This window comes from Tinamus guttatus, unplaced genomic scaffold (genome assembly GCF_059628265.1).
Source record: "Tinamus guttatus ecotype Peru unplaced genomic scaffold, ASM5962826v1 Tinamus_guttatus_pri_ptg000716l, whole genome shotgun sequence".
NCBI classification, from domain to species: Eukaryota; Metazoa; Chordata; class Aves; order Tinamiformes; family Tinamidae; genus Tinamus; species Tinamus guttatus.
In genome coordinates, this window is record NW_028289250.1 from 2074277 (window position 1) to 2097474 (window position 23198).

A 23198-nucleotide genomic window follows, 5' to 3' on the forward strand; every position below is an offset into this window, starting at 1 on the left:
CTAAGGTTGTCACTGCTATCAGGGCAGTGACAGAGGTTACTGATAGAAGCTTACAGTTAAAATGGCATTCAGAACACTTGGGTTTGCTGCTCTTAGTGTGAAATGGGGCTTGAGCGCCGGTGGCGACCGCGCAGGGCCCGCCGCGGCCCGCGGCAGCCGCGCCAAAGCCCAAGCGCTGGGAAGCTGCCGGCTTTCTTGGGTTAAAATATGAGCTGGAACTGCCGGTCGGATAAGACCACAGAGCACAATCTTTTTAAGAAATAAAAACAAAGTGATTTTTAAAAGTCTCAGATTTCAGCCTGCTCACGCTCGCCCTTATGGGTGCGATTTGGTTTTCCTGGGCTACATAATAATTTAAAAGCCACAGACTTTTGTACAAAGAGTGTTTGGCACACAGGTTCAGCTTATTCCTGTCTCATATCAGGAGAGGGAAAAGTAATTAATACAGGAGAGCTTTATTATTTTACTTGCCTTCCCTGCAACAAGAGGATTTTTTCCCTCTTTTTCCTCTTTTACCGTACACTGCTGGCTTAGACTTCTCCCTTGCCTGGGGAGGCTGCCATCTACTTATGCCTACTGATTTCTGGTCCCAGCCAGTTATCCCAGGAGGTCTCACTGCTCCTTCTACCTCCTGCTTACTGGTAGTTTCTATGCAGGTGTCAGAGCAGAACAGTAGACAAGTTATTATTATTAAAAAGACATACTAATTTGTTTTCTTTAGCTTTTCACCAGCTGTGCAAATGCCTATGCCATATGTCTCCTAACGCTGTCGTAGTAAAACATGCCAGTTACCCATGCTGAGATGAACCCTGCAGAGAGATCAGAGGAGACCAGTGATGAGCGACCTTCACGGGACGGTGCTTACTGATGTAGGCAGAACACACAGCAGATGCTAAAAGGAGTGGAAGGTGGTGAAATCTGGAACTAGGAAAATAAATCTAACACTTATCAATCCTATCAGGAGCCAAATAAATTATCAGCTGCACTGCCACTTATAATCTGAGTCAAAACATGATGAGGTGAGGACCATTTCTAGAAAAGAAATTACACAGTAAGCACAAATTTTCACTCATAAGAGAGCACTCGATCGGGAAATGTGTCATTAGCTCCTTTTAAGGGTGAGATCACTGAGGCACCGAAGAGTGAAGTGACTTGCACAGTTTTACACAGGGTAAGTGTGTAATTGGCTTTGGAAACGGGCACTCTTCCTGGCCCGGGTCTCTCCATTTATCTCACTTTACCTGCCAGCGTAAACCTTACTCTGTCTTCCATGGAGCATTTGCACTGCAAGAAGCTGAAGGACACACTGTGTATAGACCCCAAAGAAAAAGCTAGTTACATGCTGTTCATGATAATCTATATTTGGTATATAAAATGCGTACCCATATAGAAAAATAAAATCTGTCATCAGCCACATGTGTGAGTGGAGCATTTTACACGGATTTTAGCAGAAAAATAGCATTACATGATGGAAAAATGGCTCACCACGTATGCCAGAACAATACTCTCTTCCAGGGAGAGGAAATATTAACACTCAGTCATGAGGGATATAAACTGTTGTAAAATCACAGTGTAATTCATATATATATAGGGTTTGTGGGTTTTTTTTTGTTTGTCCATGCAATGGAATTACTGGATCCAATGATTTCTACAGGACACAGTTTGCTATTTCAATGCATTTTATCTCCCCCAAGCGAATTTTCATTTGCAGAACCCCCCCGTTTGGAATCGATATGGTCAGGATACCAAGTCAAAGCTGCAGCATAATGATTGACAATATAACACAGTACACAGAGTATGATTAAAATGAAAAGCAGTTACATATATACAAGGCAGTATATCTTGGAACAGTTTAGTAATAACAGTAAATGCAGACTGTAGTGAACAAGAAGTTTGCCTGAAAACCAAAACACAGCCTAACCCTGCATTTGTAAAAGCATCTCTGCAACATGGCAGATGTTATGATGAGGCAACATAGAGAAGCTACTTCAGCTGAAATCACCCCAAATGCAACTTGAGGGTGACAGGTTGAAGCAAGGCTTGAGAAACATGAATACAAGTAAGTGAACACTAGGTAACTGCTTAGAAGCTTGTTTTAAGGCAAATAAAAAGCTGATTGCTAGAAAGCAGTTATAAAAATGATCTCAGTTCTGTACAAATAAAAAAGCAGCTTTCTGACTCTCCTCCAGTAGGTTGCAGTGGAGTGCCAGAAACGGGCCACACTGTACACTAATCCCAGCCCATTAACTTTGGACTAGCCAAAGGCTTTGTGGCAGATGGGGACCTACACCAAGCAACGGTGGAGATGACCAGAGGGATAAGCACTTAGCTCTACACTGCTCAAGTCAACAGCAGGCGTTTGCTAAACAGCCTCTACTGGAGGCTGCACCTGGCCTCGTACATGGTCTTTAGGACTGACTGAGGTACCTGGAACCTCAATGTACGAGAGACAAGGTGCTCAGGGCCATGGTCTAACAGGCCGGTATTGACAGGCTGTTGATGGTGTTGACAGGCTTACGGCTGGACTCGATGATCTCAAAGGTCTTTTCCGACCATAATGACTCTGTGATTCTACGAAAGCCCCAAACCTAAGGCGCTCTCTACAGAAACAGGGCCAATCATCAGTATCACTCTGACACGTTCCTGAAAAAGGTGCAAGAGTCCCTTAATTTTGTGGAGCTGCCTGGTCTCAGGCCGACCCTGTGTACTCCATGAAACAAAAACACTTTTCCAAGGGAATGGGGGTGGGAAGTACCACAGCTGTGTTACCTGGTGGTTGCTTCTCTTCTCCTTCAGCTGCCAAAGACAGCAACAGAAACATCTCATATCTTTTGAAGAAGATATTTGCCTGTCCTTAGAAGCCACTTCCTTGTTCCCTTTAGCTATATGAAGTAATTAGGACAATATTGGTGGCGGAAGAAGCAGTGGAGTCTTGACCAGGCAATGCCACATTATGGAGCATGTTGAACTGCCTCTGGATCAAGAGGTTTGAAGAGTCTTGCTGCTGCCAGGAGCTTGCTTATGTGCCTCTCCTCCGTGATGCCAGCTTCTTGAAGGCAAGTTTGTGACAGAGAAGGCACTTTGCTCAGTGTGTTGAATCCTGCTTCTATGAGTGTGCTGGAATACATAGGCAGACCAATGGAGATCAGCCAGTCAGATACAGAAGTGATAAGTCCTGGGGACACAGGTTTTCGGCAAATTTCAGTGAGCCCTCCACTTGGAATCTGGGTAGAAAGACAAAAAAGGAAATAACCCTCAAATGATACTGCTTCATTTACTTCAAATCTTTAGTTTTTCTTCCGAACAGGTAGAATTTGATAGAGGATTTTTCAACTCGTCTGGTGGCACATTTGTCACTATGAGGCTGCTCTGTGGGTTTAAAGGCTTAGGGAGCCTTGGGCATTGTCTTTGGCAGCAGGAGCAACAGTACTAATTTTGGAAAGCCGATGCACAGGGCAGTACCCTGTTGTCTGGGCAACTGTAATGTACCCTTTTTAACTGTAATGTACCATTTCTAAGTAACTTGCATGCATTGCTGACTTCCTGTATTTTTATTCCAAGCATCATAGAGAAGTGCTACCACTTTCAGAGAGTCAGGCACAAATTCAGGATCTGTAAAGGCAAGCCCTGATATGGTTTCCAACCTGCACTTGTTCTGAAGACAAAACAAATCAACGTATTTGTCTTCCATCATTTTACAACAGCTAAAATTTAAGCCAAGCACGTATCTATCTTCAGGAGGCCACCTTCTTACAAAGCCAAGCAGGGAAAACTGACCATCTGGCCAGCCTACTAATTGCTATCATTGGTTGGACAACAAGGAGCCTAAGAGATTCTCACTGATATGGCATGCTTTTTTCTTTCTGATTTACTTATATCAAAAATCACAGTCTTGGGACAATTCTTCACTGCACAGAGAACTGTCTTCTTCAACCAAGTGTGTTCCTGAGGATGCTAAACTGACTTTTCTATTGAATCAGGAGCAACTGTGGACTCAATTTACTCCCAAGTGCTGCTGTCTAAAAGCGAGCGTGCAGCGTGAAGTAAGTGCCAGTAGAAAGGCAGCTCCTGGGGAGGGCAGTAAGGGCTCCACATGAGAACGATGTGCCTCCACCAGGTTTTCATTGACACTTCAACACGAGGGAGTCAGAAATACTCTCAATGGGGAGAGATGGTTATCAGCAATTCCTTCCATTATTAACAGTCCACCTTGGGATGCCCCGATGTCCCTGCTGCATCCCAACCTACTCCATGCTTGCCAGGTCAGCGCGGGGGGCACCTCTGCACTCAGTGTTGCAGGCATCTCCCTTTAGCTTTTTAAAGTCTGCTCATGGGCAGGACACGGGTGCCCACGGGGATACTCACTGCCATGCGATGCTGCTTCCTCAGCTGCTTCACCCGGATTTGGTCCATGTTTGTGGCAATATCCTTTTCAGGCTGGTCTAAGTCCTCGGAGTACCTCTGCACCAAAGCCTCGGGAATACCACAGCGGCCATGCTGTACGTCCCCAGGGGCCAGGCAGGATCGAGTCACGGGTGAGAAAAGAAAAACTGTCAGTACGGATCAACCAATGCAAACATGGAGAGAAGTGTGAGGTGGAAGCAAAGGGGACTCCTCCTCAAAACTTACAAAAAACAAGATTTTACTTAGTTCTACAGGATGATGGTAGGGAGGAGCTTAAATTCAGTAAATCATTAATGAGCCTTAGATCAGCTCCAGCCTGACTGAAATCAACAGCAACATTTCTATCTTCTGAACTGGGGTGTCCCCAAAGGCTATACCAACCATCGGCATTTCTGGTGAAACTTGGAGTCTCTCGAGTAGTACTCCGTTTTAGTAACCGGAAATCTTACTGGATAATTTATGAAGGTTTTGTTTCATTGCTTTTATCAGTTAACTTAGTTGTTTTGGGGTTCTTTTGGAGGTTGCATGACAGAGCAGGGAAGAGACTAGCGGCAGGGGAAGGGCCAGGTTTCCCTGACAGTTTTTAGTCCAGTCTCAAATCTTCACTTCATTGCAAGGAAGCAATGACAGGGCAGTTCATATAACAAAACTTTTCTTATTTACCTTGGTCACAACTCTTTTTTTTTTTTTTTTTGTTAGTCACCTGGGGATTGATAATCTTTCTTCAACTCCAGCTGATCTCTGTTCTTCTTACAGAGCTATTTGCACTTCCTACTAGGAAGGGACACATTGGTAAACTAATACCTCCTTATTCTTACACATGATGTCACTGAAGTTAGGCCACCTCTTTTCTGCCTACATGGCTGCTCTATTACAAAACTTTCTGAGATTGATTCACATCACCCATCTCCAGGCATCACCTAAATCCAGGAGACATCTGAATCAATCAGCAGCTTTACTTGAATCACAACATACCCCAGGCGCCAGAAGCTGTAGGCTTTTACAAGCTTAGTAACGTTCTCCTCTGTGGCCTGAGATAATCAAATGCCAAAACTTGGCTCAGCTTTTGGAAGGGGACAGACACACAAAATTCATGCAAGTCTGTTCATTGCCCAGTGTTGTTTCTGAAGGATGTAGATGAGGGTTCAGAAAGAGGACAAGCAAACAAGACTTGTTTACTGATAAGGACACTTCTCCCAGAAGATGGGGAAATGCTGTGTTCTGTTCTTCCTCCTAACAGTGTTTAGGCATTTTAGCCAATGACTATCCCATGAAAACTGACAGAGCAGCCCCCACAGCAGGGGCCTAGAATGGGGTAACTCCATCCTTCCCAGGAAGACACCCTCATCTCTAGGCTGGCAACTCAGATTCTCGTGGAAGCAGAAAATCTAATCATGACTTCCTTTTCAGCTTCCATGGCCAGCTCCACCATGGACTGAGAGGCCTGAAAAGCTGAAGACTCTGCGATCCCTCCCTTCCTTGAAAGCAAAGGCAAGAATAGGTAGAGAATGGCTAACAGTTTACAATTTATCTAGGCTGGTTGCTTGCAAGAGCGATCAGATATGATAAAGGAAAGACTAGCCACTGGGATGGGAGCAGAATCAAGTGGTACCTTGTCTGAGTACGGTTCTTCTGTGAGATCGATGTCTTCTGACTGCAGCTTGGTTTCTATGACCATTTCCAGATCTACTCCCCTGCTACAAGAGATTTTCCTTGTGGAAGCAGGACCTAGTTTTACCACATGCTGCTGGACACTAGCAGTCTCTGGGAGCTCAGCCAGCCAGGGTGGCAGTGGGCTGGGAGGGGTGCTGGGGTCCTGCTCAGAAGGTGTCCTATGGACAGGTACTCCGTGACAATCCGTGGGACTGGATGGGCTGCTCTTTTTTACCGGCAAGGAAGGTGCTTCTAGACTCGAGTGGCTGCCACCTGTGGTCACAGGAGGATGATACAACCCATTAGAAAGGCGCTCCCGGGATTTCTTGGCAGGAACTGGTGGCGGCTGAGAGGGAGTTTTTGGTTGCATTCTGGCCTCGCTTGCGCCTCTTTGCTCACCTTCTAGACCTCCCTTGAGAACTGGAGCATAATCAGCCCGTGCAAGGTCCTGGAAACCCTTACTTTGTATTTCCAGAGATGTCCTTGTTGCAGGATGTGTCACTAGGGCAGGCTGAGCCTCACAGCTTTTCAGGGGGAAGGGAAGAGGCTCTCCACCCGCAGTCGCCGTCACAGAGCAGTCCAGTTCCTTCGCTCTTCCCTTCTGAGAACCATCAGCTCCTTTACTCTGCTTAAGCACCAAATCACCTACCGTGCAGCCAGCTCCACAAGACGGAGGCTGCAGGGCAGAGCCAGTTGTCTTTTTTGCTATATCCAATGAATCCTGAGCAGAAGAGTCCCTTTCCTTGCCAGCTTCCTGCAGGTTAGTGCTGGCTTCTCCCTGAAGATCATCGAGCGAGTGCGACCTCGGCCAGGCCGCGTGGCCCTGGGCGCCGTGCAGCGTCTCGCAGCTGCGGCACACGGCGCCGGGCAGGCTGCGGCGGTTCCTGCGCGCGCCCTGCGCGGCCGGCACGGCCGGGGACGCGCTCTGCGGGGCCCCGGGCGCGCCGCCCCGCCGGCCCTCCTGCTCCCCGGGCTGCAGCGCTTCCGCCGACTTGGCCAGCGGCAGGGTGGGATAACTCGACAGCTGCTTTCTGCTGAAATCCTTAAAACTGTGCTCGCTTGCCGATTTGGAGGGCAGGACACAGGTCCGCCGAGTTTTACCTAAAAGCAAATAAAAATACAGCAGTTTTTAAAACCTCCTCTGTTTATGAAAAGGGGATCACTACTAAATGTTTTTGAAACACAATAATTTACTCTTTCTGGTAACACTAAATGTACAAGAGCTCTGTCATTTTAAGCTTAGGAATTTGTGAAGTTCAGCTGTTTATTTTTAATGAAAAATAGTACAAAGTTAATAGTACAAAGTCGGAAAATATATTCATAATGAGTATTATTCCCCACTCCTGCAGTTTACAAAGCTCTTTAGTATAGCCTATGTAATAAATCTCTTCCAATGTAGAAATCACAGAATCACAGGATGGTTGAGGTTGGAAGGGACCTCTAGAGACCATCTAGTCCAAACTCCCTGCTCAAGCAGGGACACCTGGAGCATGGGGCACAGGGTGGCATCCAGGTGGGTTTGGAAGATCTCCAGAGAAGGAGACTAGGAGACTCCACAGCCTCTCTGGGCAGCCTGTTCCAGGGCTCTGTCACCCTCACAGGAAAGAAGTTCTTCCTCACATAACATATTAGAACGGATACCTGGTAACAGTTATACAAAATTATTTTACTTCATGTAGCAATATCTCAAAAATCTACTTCTTTTCACTTTTCTAATTAATTTAGGCTATTGAAAGTTACGTTCATTTCCTAAATGAAGTTTAGTAGTCTTGCTCAGTAAGATTTTGAAGAAAAAAGATACTATTTGTTAACTTTAATTACAACAAAATGTACCAACAAGGTTATGTCATGTCTTAAGCAAGAAGCTATTTGCAATGGAAAATCAGAAAGCAAAACATTATTAGGAAGACTATTACACTGTGCCCTTTATAAAGAGAATTTCAGTGACAGGAGGATTTTACGGACTGAGGTCCTGTACTATGGAAGTGTTTCAAAAGGAGGCTTCCCGTGTCACTAATTCTAGCATTAGTCTCCTATCATAGTGTTTTATTGGAGTAGAAGGTCTCGGGGATGTGGCGTTATTGCTTTACTATAACCATTTAAGAAGAGATCACATGAATCAATATGAATTAAATGTTCTACATGAGCTTTATTTGTATGCTTTGAGAAATGCACTGCCACTTTAAAACTGGGAAAAAGTCCATCAAATCTGCTTGATAGAAAAATCCTCAACAAAGAAACTGAGATCATGAGAGTATTCATAGCTATGAAATACAAGTTTTTTTTTTCAAATGCTCCATAGATTTTCTCTTTTTAGAATACATAAATAAATTTGACTCAAAATAGACAACCTGTCAGATTGCAAAAACACCTGAGCAATTTTCCCCCCATTCTAGAGTGGGCTTTCTAAAACTATGACAGACAGTGAAAAACTATGATTCCCCAGTGGAAAGAAAAATGAGAGAGAAAAGAGCTTTGACTTGATATCAAAAGTCAGTAAAAACAGCCTTAATGGCTGTCAAAGGAACAGCACCTTTCAGAGACCTGCAAACTTCTCCTTTGTTCATTCGAATTACATTTATTTCATGTGCTTTTAAGAAATGGGTGCTTTCTTTTCAAAACTTTGGAAGAAGGTAGCACTTGGTTTCTTTCTGACACACATAAGCTGCTTGCTTTGAACGTGAATGTTAACGCACAACAAGTGCATGCTGCACTTCAGAATATCCTATCTTCAGATTTCATACTGGACGTTTTCTCCCAAAAGGGAAAAACAGCTTGCCTTCTCTCTTTTTCTTGCCTCCTCTTTTGCGCCTAGAGTTTACAAAACACAGTATCAAGAAAACTAGCAAAGAAAACGGACCTGTTATGTTTAAGAAGAAATGCTGAAAATATTCCCTTCGAAATGAGTCCTCCCTTTAGTGGGACACTAAGATGGTTATTGTATCCAAAATTTGGACGTGCCTTGCCCTGGTAAATGCAAGCCTGAGCAAACTCCTTTCTCAGAAGTTATAAAGCGCACAGCTAAACTCAAGCTAAATATATACTTTTTCCCCCCAAATGCTAATAAAAATTGACATATTGCACATTCCATGAACTCCTCCACTACTATCTTGAGTCCAAAGCAGTTCAAGAGAAACAGTAGAAAAATGTGCTTGCATGCCCCTTTCCATGGAGGTAGGCCCCTGCTTTCTGCAAATCCAGAGATGTCACACTGAGTTTTCCGTGCCTTGGGCACACATGTGACAGTGCAAGCTGTTTGGCACGGAGCATTCCCTGTTGATCGTCCACGTGTGCTAGGACATGTCTGACCTGTCCACCACGCTGCCTGGGACTTGGTGTCCTGCTTCTGTAACAAAAGCCCGGCCTCCTCCTGGAGCCTGAAACACGGCCGGGCTTTAGCAGAGCCCGCAGAGGTTCCTCACCACCACAGAAAAGCCACGGGAAATGCTACTGTGCAAGGGTAGCTCTGAGCCCAGAAAGGCGTCTAGCAAACACCACTTCAAGGGATGTGTCTGTGGAGAGCCAGTAGCCTGGGAATGGGAAAAGAAAAGAGGAGGGGAAACAAACCACCACGACCCACCCCAAACTACCAAAGAATGAAAAACAAACAAACAAAAAAAACCCCACACAACGTGGGGAAATAAAATTTTTAGTTTGCTTCAGGCCTGTCTCACGTTAAAAAAATACACAGAAAAGGGGTGGAAGAAAGCTCAAGGCATTTTGTCTATAACATAATCATAAAATAAACATGACAACATGCAATCTTCAAGCTCTCACTTTCCAGATGGTTTAAAACACCTCTCAGAAAAGGTTTGGAACAGTACTTGACCTAACCCTTCCCTCCTACTGCCCAAGAGGCTAGTTTCATTATAGTCCTGGGTTATTAAGAAGGGAAGGCAGCATTTCCTGAAAGCAAACTTCTTTATAGATATATAAAATCTACTATGGTTAAAATGTTTAAACGTGAATGCTTAATACCTATTTTGATGGTTGGTGTTTTTGGCAATAATTCATTCATATAAAAGCCTTTCACTGTTAAGCAGAGAAAGGCTTTTCACAGTGCTGTCAACTCCAGTAGCATCTCCAGCCAACTGTGTGCAGAGGGACTCAGGTGTCTGGGTGAAAATGGAGACAACAAAAGACGTTCTTGCACAAAATGCCTGGAAGGTGTGAGGTTTTTCAAGCTACAAGGTGAAGCTACAACCTTCCTTCATGCTTTTGTTTAAAGTTGTGGTGCAGTATCTGTTACAGAAACAACGTCTGCCTCTCATGGTACCTCTTGCAATTAGAATACAAAGAATAACCCTTCTGGTGCTCTGCCATCGTCTGCCTCAGAAGGAAGGTGACTCTCCTGGGGAATATTCCAAGAGGTACCAGAGCTACAGCAATAATTTTCATTGCTTGTCTCTCTCTCTCTCTCTCTCTGTATGTGTATATATATATATATACATATATATTTTTCCCCTGTGTGGAAGATCATGTTTAGGAAACCAAATACTCAAACTCAGGCACAACAGAGTACATAAAGCAGCCTGTCCTGATCACAGATTTCTTAATTTTGGCATTGCTTTCTGCAGCTCTATTTCTGTGCGTTTCAGACAGCTCAACTGAGACAACAAGATGACGGCACAGTAGACAATCCCAGCCTCAAAGCTTTTTCTTTAAATGAAAAAAAAAAAAGAACAGTAGAAATGCACATTGTATTAGGCAATGTGGCCTCCTGTTCTGTTGCCTCCCCTTCTCTTTGATAAGCAGTGAATGTCTGAAGAGTTAGGATGTTGACTTGGCACTGCGGAAACCCTGGCTTTAATTTCTAAACAAACCTGGGAACATCACTAAAAAATAAATGACTTGAGAGGAAGGGTGACAGATGTCTATACAGTCTTGAGGGGCAAGGGGAAATGAGATATAGACTGATTTTTCAGGGCATCTTCCAGTAAGAGAGCATAAAAGGTTTACATGCAGCTAGGAGGAAAGTTCAAAATACTCAAAAGGTGCCATGGGTACTGCTGGGTTATGGGGGTTGCAAGGGAGACCAGGGAAGTTCATAAAGAGAAACTGTTGGAACATATTGTATGTTCCTTGCCCTCTGTAAATTGAGACAAATATACAATGTTAACTGTAAGTGCAGTGGGGATAGCTATGAGAAACTTGAGCATTTCTGCAATAGGACCCAGATATGTACCTAAAATATCCATGTTGACATAATATGCAGCAAACCTTTTTCTATCTCAACCGTGCTCTAGGTGTCCCTGCTGGAGCAGGGGGGTTGGACTAGATGATCTCTAGAGGTCCCTTCCAACCTTAACCACTCTGTGATGCTGTGATTCTGAGATCCCTGAAATTTTGAATTGATGCTAAAAGATGCAGGTATTAGCCCAAAACAGGGCACTATTCTAGTCATTAATATATTATGTATGAGCGTCACCAGAAACTGGAAGACCAATTTCATAGAATGCATTTCCCTTTACAAGAGACAGTCTATTACTGCTGATCTGCACATTACGGTGTGCATACTAGACAATTATCTTTATGTTAACAGATGAGAATTGAAAATATTCTGGAAACAAGATGGATATAATTGATTATTGTTCGTAAATGTATTGCAGATTAACTGGCTGTGACAGAGTCTCTGAATGGATCTCACACCAAATGTTCTTTTCGTAACGCTTTTCCAAAGAAGAGCTAAATGCATTTGTGTACAAACACGATGCTGAAATGCAGCAAGCCATTATTGGAAAGCAATATAAGAACATTAGCGATATCCCATATTCTGCAAAACTCAGAAATGCTACTTTAAATTTAAGTATCTAAGCAGACAGGCAATGATAATTGCTTTCTAAAGATTTTATTATATTTTTAAAATAAGGAAAAGGTACAGGCATTTAACTTCAGTGCCACAGGCGTTATAGCTGTAGATAAAAAGGAAAGAAAACTGTCACATACACCATACATTTAGCTATGATTATATTCCAGTATGCCTACTGTATGGGGATTGCATATCCAAGAAATAATATTTTTTTGCCTTTCAGGAATTTCAAATATTGTGGAGTTAGGGCATTTAGATTCAAACCAAATGGAAATTTTCAATGAATGGGTATTTCTGAATGGCAGATTGACAGAAAATGCACATATTCAGAAACTTAATTCACATTTCTAATTGGAAAAGGGGATAACACAAGGGATACAGCACTTCCATTTATTTCATTCTTGGTTTCCTGTCTATGTGGGATGAAACCAGGCAGTTTGAGGCCTGAAGGTGTGTTGTCTAAGGATCCCATAAGAAAGCAGATAATCTGTAAAAAATGATCTGTTCCCTACTGGTGCAAATAATCAAATTAGCAGCAATGAAAAACAGTGGCCCAAGCTAAGAAGGAAAGATGCAGTCAGATCAAGGCCGAAAGTCAAGCATGAAGCCTGCCTTTGTTAGCTACAAGCACAAGCAGCAAACATACCAAGCCACCTACTGAAAAAAACGCTGTAAGGATGAGGAGGCTTTTTTGCCATTACCGTTTTCCAGGTTTTCGCTGCTCTCATAGCAGCCAGAATCCCGAGGAGAGCATCCAGTTAGACCCTGACCTTCGATGAGAAGTTTCTCCTGAGATCCTGACTGGTCACTGTTACCTAGAGGAAATGAGAGAGCCCAGTGAAAACAGAGAATCCAGCTAAACTTCTCAGCCTTATATTTCCAATACCTATATTATTTTCGCTGTTATATTAATCTTATCAGACCACAGATTAACAAAGAGTGAGCACTAGGGACAGCCACCACAAAGTGATGAACAGCACTGGGAAGCATTCATCCTGTTTTGTACAGAATTAAATACTAGCCTCAGCGTGAGTGTCATGGAGCAGAAACGTGCACGATGAAAGCAGAACTGAGTGCGTGTCCTTGGAAGTCTCAGTGCCATGAAGTGGCTTCCAGGAGGAAATACTATTAAACCATGGAATTGTACTTAAAACAATAGTATCAATGGTTCAAACCTCCAATTCAAGCAAGAAAAGAAAAAAATAAAATCCCAACTCTGACCAACTCTGCACAAAGACCAAGAGGAAAGATCAGGAGTGTCAGACCTTCCTGACCCTAATGCATGGAAAAGGGACAAGGAAGAGACTGGTGGGAAAAACTCCTGCCCTCCTCACTCCGCACCTTGAGCCAAGGCTAGTGTGGTGTGGATTGGGCTGTGCAAGCTGGATTCCAGGAATTTGCCCATAGTGTTTGGTTGGAAATTATGCTTTTGTAAAGACTCTAAGCTGGTGAGATAAAACCAACTCCACGATGCAAGGAGATAGTTCATGTTGTGTGGGTTTGGGTTTGTTTTTTCTGCAATAAAATGTCAGAAACAGACATTGTGCTTCCTATTCTCAGAACCTGAAAGATAATTAGGGAGTATAAAGGAATGTTGCTGCCCCTCCCAGGATCCATCTGTCTCTTCTTCTCTTTCCTTCTGCTCATCATCCTTATTTGGGACTGGAATTTATACTTTCCAACCACTACATCAAATAGTTCCTCAAATTCTCAAACCAAAATTGAGGGTCCCTAAAAAAATGATTTCCTCATGGAAGACAACATTCTAAGTAGGTCTCTGAAATAACTCGGAGAGGTTCATGTTAGGTGACAAGTAGCCACGCTTGATTAAGCAAAAGGAATCCATGCAATTCCACAATTGCAGTTTTTCTTCTTTTGGAAGGAAATCTCAAAGCTGCCTTGGGAAACGTGCAGGGAAGGTACATGTCGGTGAAAGCCCAGATCACACAACACTATCCAGAGCCTGACCACAAACCTCTATAACAAAATTAAACCTCACCCACTGAATAAGCAGCTGTTTAATTGTTAAACTGCTATGGTAGTTTAAGCTAAATTGTAGGATTGCACCCAGAAGCAGCTGAGAAGGCCCCCACACCATTCATTCCTCTGACTCTGCCCTGGGGCCACTAAACCTCTGCTGACACTTTTTTTGGGCTGAGGAAGGAATTTGGCCCTGTTTTGGATTGCTGCAGTTCGGCGTTACGTGGCTGCCAGCCCTACTTCAACAACGCCTGCTTGCTGCAGCACGGCCGGGACAGCTCCGCTTCACCCTGGGCACCAGAGACCCTTCCAATGTGACCACCCCAATTCCCCCATTCTTGTAGCCACTTTCCTGGGGCCCTCTGGACAATGGGCTGAGTTGCACTGCTGCATAATAGACTGCTGTGCCACTGTCTTTCGCTCTTTGCACCTGACTGATGCATTTTTATCCTTTTGAAAACTGCTATCCTGTCATGTATACAGCCTAAGGATACCTCTACAATCCTGTAAGGCAGAGTCCAAGGTACATACAGATAACAAACAAACAATCCCAAACCAAAGTTTAACTCACATCACCTTCCCCCACAGTTCTCTGGGCTTTGACCTTTTCCTTACCCTTGGTGACTCCCAAGCTTATCTCTCTAGTCTAGATGCGCTCTTCCTTCCAATTCTCTATGCCGCAGTTTCTTAGTTTATTATCTCAGAACTTATTCTTGGACACCAGTATTTTAAAGGATTATTTGCTGTATTTTTGACATCCTACCACTTGGATAATTTGGGAAGCAGCGCTTACATGAACAGGGAATTCTGGTGGAACTAAACAAGCCTAAAGTTGCTCCTTGAAAATCTCTGTGCTGCAGGACTAAGGAAATAACTAGATTAAAAAAAAAAAACCTTGAACTGGTTTTGTGTTCAAAGAGGCTCTTGGCCAAACTCGAAAACCCCAAACAACCCACGTACTATCATATTCCTGCAGAAGTTCCACTGCTGTGAGGAGAACAGCTCTGTGCTCAGGATCTCGGATATTCAGTTCATCCAAATCTTCTTCTTCTAAAAGTTTAAAGGTATCCAGATCTTCATAACCATTGAATAAGAAAGTGGGCATGTGCTCCTACATAGGAAGAAACAGGGAAAAAAGTGAACTATAAGACAACAACGTTTTTATTCAACTTCTTTTGACAATAAAATCCCTAGATGAGATTTTCATTAGCATGAAAAAAGCAGTAGTGTAGCAAACCACTGCACAACAGCAAAATTACAGGATAATGTATCATATAAATATCAATGAGAGATAAGGGAAGTAGCTGTGCTAGAATTAGAATGCTGTACATATTTTTATATTTAGAATGAACTGTGTTGTATGCACTAGGTAGCACTCTTCTCTGACGCAGAGTGTAGCACAGCTCTTTACAGTAGTGCAAAGGATGAACTACAGCCACAGCAGTTTATCTCCAGCCCTTTCAAACAGGAATATGGAAAATAACTTCCTCTTTAAAGAGGGCATAAGCACTTCCTGCTCGCTTGTGCAGTGTGTTAGCTGGCAGTCACACTATTTAGTGCTTCACACTGAGTGGGTACAGCTTGCAGCCACTCTCCAGGTGTGACAGGCTGCCACGTCTCAGCTACTTCGACTCTGCAACTAAGACCTCATTCTGCTAAATGGGGTCATGTTCATTAGGACGAGGAATTTAAAACTAATTTAAAACGGAGTAACTTCAGAGATGTGCCCTCCTTCCTACAAGCAAAGCTGAAGGTAAACAGAAAGAAAGAACATGGACCTTTAAGTTGATGCGATCCAAGAGATCCTCCACGGACTTGGGCTGCGGCGGTCGGCTTTTCCGGCGTCTCCTCGTAGGCCGCTTGGGCTTCTCCTCCTCTTCATTTAACACGTCCACGTAGATAAACTTGAAAGTGCCGACTTTGTTGTTCAGGAGGCCCATCCAGGTGCCCATGGGGGGCTTGCTGATTATGTCAATGATGTCGCCTTTCTGCAGAGCGAGGACGCAAGGCAGACATGTAGGCACGCTTACTGAGGGCCACTCAAGCCCACACAGCACTTGCCCCACGGCTGTTTGGTTCTACACAGAACTTACTCTGCAGGGAACACCCTTGAGCTTCAAGGAGGTTAACTTGACCTCTTGCAAGGATGTCTCAGATGCAAGGATTGCAGATTTGTTTTACAAATGGAGAAGGAGGAAAAGCGAATCTGAGTGATTTGCCTAAGCTCAGAGGAAGTCAGTAGCAGAACTTGGAACAGATCCTAACTGTCCAGATCTGCAAACCCACTCAGGCCCTGTACTGCCCCACTGCTCTTCTGCAGGGGCGGTTCCAAGGAGTGTAACTGTCTGAAACTGGTGCAAATGACAACAGTCTGAAGCTGCTCAGTATAGATGGGCACAATCTGACATCAGATTTCCTGAGGAAAGGTGGCACATGAAGGAGGAATGTCGCTGTACTGTAGCTTTTCCTACTTCATTCCTGACTGTATCGGCAGCATGGATGCACAGTAGTCTTTGCATTATTCAAGGGGTTGCCCTACTTGTATTTGCTTTAGCAAGAACTAGCTGTCCTTAGAATTTTATGATTACATGACCTGTCATTCAAGAGTCAGATATGCTGCACAGAATGCTGCACAAATAATAATAAAAAAAAAATCAAAGCCAATACTGAGAAAAATTAAAGGGGACTAACAACACATGGCCAGCAAAGTAATGCACTACTGGCTCAAAGCCAACTCATATTAATTGCAGTGCTTCAAAAGGACACTATATGCTGGCTCCTCCACGTTCCTCGCAAGGTTTTTGAAAATTATTAACTAATGGATGAATTCAGTGACAGGTATTTTTTTTCTCTCATTTTAAAAATACTCTTGCAAAATTGCCTCAAGTGCATTTCCTGTGATTTAGGGAAATAATAAGAATTACTTAACTATATTTTATAATACTTTGCTAACATCAGAATAAGACAACTAAAAAACCTGCAAAAAGCAGATTTAAGTGCATTAAACAACTAAGATTTGCAAAGTTCCTAAGAGCAGCTCTTCATTAGGGGTTTTGCCAGAATCAAGGTTCGAAGCCCGTTAAAAGCCAAACCAACTGGTACCTTGAGCTTCAGAGAGTCAGTGTCGTAAGGGCTGGGTGTAAAATCCGTATGAACCCGGGCTCTCCCGCAGAATGGTCCTCTGTAAGGAGGCTCTTCATCATCTCCATCTTCAGATTTCACACTCTCCCTGTTGCTGGTTGAGGAATCTGTCGTGCTCACTGTCTGACCACCTAAGTACACATGTGTGAGAGATAAAATATCAGCTTACAGGAAAAAAAAAAAATCTGAACCCTCTTCACAAGTAGACACAAGACAGAAATCCCAATCAGAACTTCCTCAAAAGTGGAACTTAATTCTACCAAACACTATACTTTGAAGTCCTTAATGTTGTTATTTCTTACATTTAACTTATTTTACACTCCTTCCCAAATTAATCTCCTCAAAATTTAATTGTGAAATTATTTAATTTATGCCTTGTCTATAGTACTTCATAGATGTGATCTGTCTGGAAAATTTTGCCCACAAAAACTTGTGAGAAAATAAGTCCCCTGTAGGACAGCTCTGGAGTCCCAATTATATCAAAAAATTTGGTTTTATGGCTGCATTTTGTGTTGATATTATAAAAAAAGCAGAAGACCTTCAGGATATACTTTCCCTGATTTAAAAATGAATCTTTCACTCAGGCTTTCTTTCCAATAAGCTCTTGGCTTCTATTGATTAGTAATTTATAGCAAAGTCCCTGTCAGGAACCTGCTTGAGCTCTGATTTTGTTAGAGATATTCTTAGCTACAGCAGTTTTAAATAATACCCCTCTGTTAGTCAATGAGAAAATTTCAATGTCTCTCTGTAAGAAATTAAAACAAAACAAAATAGCAGGAATCCCTAGGAGAAATCTTGTGTAAAGATGAGCCCATTCACAGGGTCTTTGATCTGGATCTTTCATCATCACTCAAATCATCTGTACTATAATAGCAGGGCTCAGCAGCCCCAGCCAGAGAGCAGGATTTCACTTTCTCAGGGCTCTGTATAAATACAAAACAAAAGAGACTGCCTCTGTACCAAAAAGTTTACAGCACTTTTGAGCTAAAATCTGAAGATACTCCATATTGCTTAGCATGATGACTAACCTACCAACCTTTCTGCTTCTAAACGCTGCATCTGCTTTGACTTTCTCGTGTTCTGCTTCCTGTGGAAATAACTTTGCTCCCTGCAGCCACAAAAAGAGCCACCCAGTTAGGGCTGCACTTACTCATGGAGCTCTGACCGCTCAAGGAGCTCCTCAGGCTCTCCACTGAGCCCCCAGCTTTCAGCTTGGGCTTGTCCAGGGCGTCCGAGTCCGGCTGCGGCGACTGCGGAGAGGCCGGCACGACATCGGGGCCGTGCTCCTGCAAGAGACCAAGGCCCAGGGAGGTCAGGAAAACAAACACAGGCAACCACGGAAGCTGCTCATCCGCTGTTAAGCACAGAACACCTTGTATTTTCCTGCCGGCCACCACACAGGATGAAAACTAGTAAAAGGATCAACTTCATCAGCGGTACCCATGTGGGGCAGGAACCCCATTTCACTGGGCACAGTAGCACCGACAGCAGCAGAAACATGAAATTAGACACAGAGCGAGGTATATTTTTTGCAAGTGAGTAACTGATACTTTTGCTCACTGACTTTCAAGAAAAAAAGAGAAAATATATTAACTGAAAATGCAACCTGGGCATAATATAAATACATATAAATATAATAAATACAAAAAAAAATCTGCATATGCAATAGGTGAGACAATTTCTCTTTTAACACAGTCAAGCATTACAGTGAATCCAAGAGGGTCTCTCTGAAATTGAAATTCTGTCAGCTTATGTGAAGCACAGTTAAATTGAAACTGTGGTTACCTGTGGCCAGAACAGCTTTTGCTTGTTCTTTATGAACACAGACTGAGACCTTGGCATATAAGTTTGAATGACGATGCTACAAAGATAGAAGTACAAATACTGTAAACAGATTGCACCGAAAAATTGAAACCAAAAGAACTCCAGCTTGTACACAAGAAGCGTTTCTGTGCATATATATAGCCATGAAACTGCTAGATGCAACCTATTATTTTCATACTTCAGAATCATCAAAAAAAATCATCCCAGCACTTGACTTCAGAGGTCAACTCAATCTTGGAGAGAACCAGAGAATGGAAATGTTGCTAATTGTAAACTGATTTCTCAGTGGATATCTTTCTCAGGCAGACTTTCCAAAGGGGCACTGTAAAGCCAGTCAGGCACCAAAGCATCTTCTTCTCAATGCCAGATCATACTGTTAGACCTTATTTTTTTAAGTGTAGGCATAGCTGTAGCATTGCTCCAGGTCTTGAACAAACATGGCCTAATACTCCTACAAGAAAGAAATTCCAGTGTTCCACTGCATTACTTCAAGCTGTCCATAAAACCATCCAGTTCAATAACCTGGAGGTTGTTATCTCAACCTGATTTACTAGAACTCCTTTACAAACAACTTGGCATTAATCAGGGGGACACGACTGTATTTCCACTTTCCTCTCCAGAACAGCCCCGTGATCCAGTGCTGGTAAGCGACCACTTGAGGGCGATGTTTGCCCACAGAAAAGTCCTGCTTTGCCAGCGGTTTTATAAGTTATTACTTACACATTTCAAGTGGAAAGACTGGTTTTAAGAATTTCTGACAGTCCAAAGCAAGGAATCCAAAGTGTACCAAAGGGATTCTTTTGGAAAAATGCAGCAATTGTTCTTAGTCCGCTAAAATTCAAAGTTTAGTTTTACAACTAATGCACTTCAGGTTTGCCTTTAAGAATGAGCTATAAAAATCTGTAATGAAAAAAAAATAGGAAAATCTTCCATGGGATGCCCCTCCCTCACTTCACTGTGCATCTATTTTAATGGGCTGTTGCAGAGGGCCAGTTATGATGGAAAGCAGATCTACAGTAAAGGAGAACAACAGTGTACACAGAGCTATGCTGGGAATTTAAACTAAGGTACAAATTGCAGATTAAACATACTATTGTGACCCTCTGCCATAGACCAGTTCCCTCAATAAATAATGATGATAAATAAAGAGATGGCAACACAGAGCAGGATGTGTAGTGCCATCAACCACAGGCTTCTGATGATAAGGTACTTGAATGAAAAATCCGAGAGTGCATTTTCACAGCTGGGCTTCTATAAGAAGCCATTTCACAGTGAGGGATTTTAAAAGACTAGAGGAATAAGCCATACCACATGCTCTTGGAAGAAATTTCTTCCTGACCTGACAGACTTCTTAAATAACACCTTGAAGAATGGGAATCAATGTTAATTATCATGTCTATAACATTGAGTCCATTGCAATCTTACATACCTGCTCAGACAGAGAGTTGCTGTATTTTTTTGACATCCTTTTCTTCATGGTTTCCTTGACAGACTTCACCTTTTTCCCCAGAGATATACGAGATGCAGATGGCGATTTGATCACTTCTTTATAAACAAAGTCTCCTTCTTTGCCCTGCAAAATTAAGCAAGGTTTACACTTGTAAAATGCCAGAGCCATTTTCTCCTTAGTGCAGCAATATCCAGGCAGCCAGGGGATGGGAGCAATGGTGTCCTGGTCACTGCTCTAAGTCACTGGCAAGAACTCGTGCAAGGCACCGCAGCAGTCCTCCCCAGGCCTCTTGCTCCTAAGGCCTGGCTTGCAATCTTTTCTGTTGGCACTGCATGTGGATGTGCCAGCATCTGTAAGGCTGCCCTCATCCTTTGGAGTTCCAGCTAAATATTTTACTTTGTCAACAGGCAACTCCATGGACTGAGACTAACCCTCCTCCTCAGGGGAGGCACAACAGCGGCTTGTGCCTCATGCTGGTCATACCACAGCTGCACTCCGGGGACCTCCGAGACCCCAGCAAAATACATATTTGCATACCTGTATTGCCTACCTAAATTTACGCTTTATTTTCAGACAGGCATTCAGTCAACCTCTCTCCACGACCTGCTTTGTGGTTTTACTGTGAATTGTGGAAAAAAAAAAGGGGGAGGGGGGTTGGGAAGCAGGGGAGCCACTGCATCCACCAGCCGTTGCACTCGCACAGCTACTCCTAGGCCTCTCACTTGTACGCAGGTAAGTGCAGGACTAAACTGGCTGCCAATTGCTAAGGATACACCAACAATTACACTGCACACAGGACCAAAACCTACTTGATAATTTGACTGCTGAATTTGGTCTCTGACTTGGTGCAAGAAACAACTTTAGAAGACAATTTAGATAAATAACAAACCCTAAAATACAGGTACACTGGTTTGGTTTCTCTCTCTCTCTCTCTCTCTCTCTCTTTTTTCTAAATTTATGCATGCTTGTTACTTCATCATGTTCTCCTAACAAGTCTTTGTGAAGGTTAACTGACACTTCGGATACTTTTTTTCCCCTTACAATTTTTTTTCTGATTACAATTTCTTTGTAATCCTCTTTTAGCAGAAATTGAGAATAGCTATTTGAATGATCTATTCTGAAACAAACAAACAAACAAACCTCTCTGACTAATGGACTTGCATGTTGCATAGTTTTGACAACAGTTCTTCATCTGCACAGATTACTCTGGTGCACTGTATTTGTCCCATTGTTGACACTATTGGAAAAATGTAGCATCTAAACTTCACACTTTCCTATGTCAAAAACATACAGTGAACAAAATATGCCAAGCTAGCTATGTATAAACATTGTGATTTTGGAGGTTAAGTTTTACCTTGAGTAGAATATTGATGAAAAAAATTACTCACGGTTTGGTCCAATTTAGGGAAAATTTTGATAAAAAAGAAAAACACAGCTAGTAAAATGATGGGGGATATATATAACAATTTAAACTTAATTGAAAGTAAAGAAGAGAAATCATTGGAGCTAAATCTGAGATAGTAGAGGTTCTTCCTTATATTAAAAAAAAAGAAAAAAAATATATGGGCAATTTAATTTGATATAATGTTCTGGCTCACAATTAATTCTGGCCATAGTCTGATGAGCATTAACACTAGGATCAACATGAGTAACATAAAGGGAGTAATTCTCATGGCAGTTATTTTATTACATTTTTATTAAAAGATAACAAAACACTGCACTGTGATCAATCCAACAGCACCCAGCACAAGGGGATGCTGGTCTACTCCACAGTTCTTCGACACAATGAGAAAACGAGTAAGAAATCACTTCTGTAGTGACCTCCACCCAAACAACTTGCACATCTTCACTGAGTGAAAGGTTGCCTCGTCATTCCGAGAAGTAACTGCTTTACCAGGAAAGTACCGTGATTGTGTTCTGCCTGGAGAGATGCTCTGAGGAAGTCACACACAGGAACAGTCCACGGATGTGCCCCCAGATCTGTGCTTTGATCACTTGTTCCTGCATCTTCAGCCACATGGTTTATAAATACTCATACACATATGGATATGGGCGGATATGTTATTCTCAAAGCTAAGGAAGTCTGTGGTTAAAAAAGACACCCTGCTTTCTTGGATCCCCAAACTGCTATTATGGGCCTAAATTACACTTAGGCCTATTATAACTCTATTGTGCATTTCACTCAGTGCTATTTCAAGCATGCACATTCTTTCACTCACCATTTGGTCAGAACTGTTTCCAATATGAAGAGAACGATTTGTCAAGTCAAATCCTCCAAAGCTACAGGTTCTCTGGAAAAAAAAATATAGAAACAGCTGTATCACAATGATTAGCTCAGTCCAAACATGTGTGATTTGAAGGATGTTACTGAAAACCGTAACATGAGCAAACATGGAGATAAACAAACAAACAAAAGGATGGGAGACCAAAGATTCAAGCACCACGAACCCAGAACGCAGCTGTAAAACAACTTGAGTCATTCGTCTCTTCCAGAGACGACTCCGTGGTCTAAGGTCTGCTGCTGTTGAGTCATCTATTGCCTACTCTTATTTAAAAAGAAAGAAAAAAAAATAGACTTTTGGCGTGAGGAAATTGTTCATTCATCTCATGCATAAAGTTTTCCAGGTTTCTGGCAACTCCACCTCAGCCCTGGCGTCTCCCTTCAGTTAGCCCACACTAGTACTGAATCGGAGGAGAACTGATCCTCTAAAGCTCTGCACAACCTACCTTCTGGGAACAGCTGCATCTGCTTAACTTCCCCTGAAACACCCGCAACCCTAGCAGCCTTGGAGGGGAAACCCCTGGCAAGAGCAGGGGAAAACAGGCCCCCTCCAGCTGTTCACAGGCATTGTGCCCCCAGAAGCTTTAAAAGCACCTCCCATACCCATACAAAAAAAAAAAAAGGGGGCACAAAACAAAACAAACAAACAAGCAACA

The 23198-nt window shown here is 42.8% G+C and overlaps 1 protein-coding gene across 4 annotated transcripts in view; it reads right to left on the reverse strand.

The window, feature by feature from the left end:
- Nucleotides 1-2633: 2633 nt before the first annotated feature.
- The window catches only part of LOC104568900 (SAM and SH3 domain-containing protein 1-like), a 517909-nt gene continuing 497344 nt past the window's right edge, over nucleotides 2634-23198 (reverse strand). For all 4 annotated transcript variants that reach the window (XM_088537031.1, XM_088537034.1, XM_088537030.1 and 1 more), the window contains exons 11-20: nucleotides 22481-22552; nucleotides 20241-20384; nucleotides 18138-18273; nucleotides 16949-17118; nucleotides 15625-15834; nucleotides 14807-14957; nucleotides 12568-12681; nucleotides 6017-7158; nucleotides 4366-4497; nucleotides 2634-3224 (exon numbers count right to left, since the gene is read on the reverse strand). In XM_088537031.1, coding sequence (XP_088393157.1) covers nucleotides 2952-3224; nucleotides 4366-4497; nucleotides 6017-7158; nucleotides 12568-12681; nucleotides 14807-14957; nucleotides 15625-15834; nucleotides 16949-17118; nucleotides 18138-18273; nucleotides 20241-20384; nucleotides 22481-22552 — 2544 coding nt within the window. In that variant the 3' untranslated portion in view covers nucleotides 2634-2951. The remainder of the gene's footprint in view (nucleotides 3225-4365; nucleotides 4498-6016; nucleotides 7159-12567; nucleotides 12682-14806; nucleotides 14958-15624; nucleotides 15835-16948; nucleotides 17119-18137; nucleotides 18274-20240; nucleotides 20385-22480; nucleotides 22553-23198) is intronic.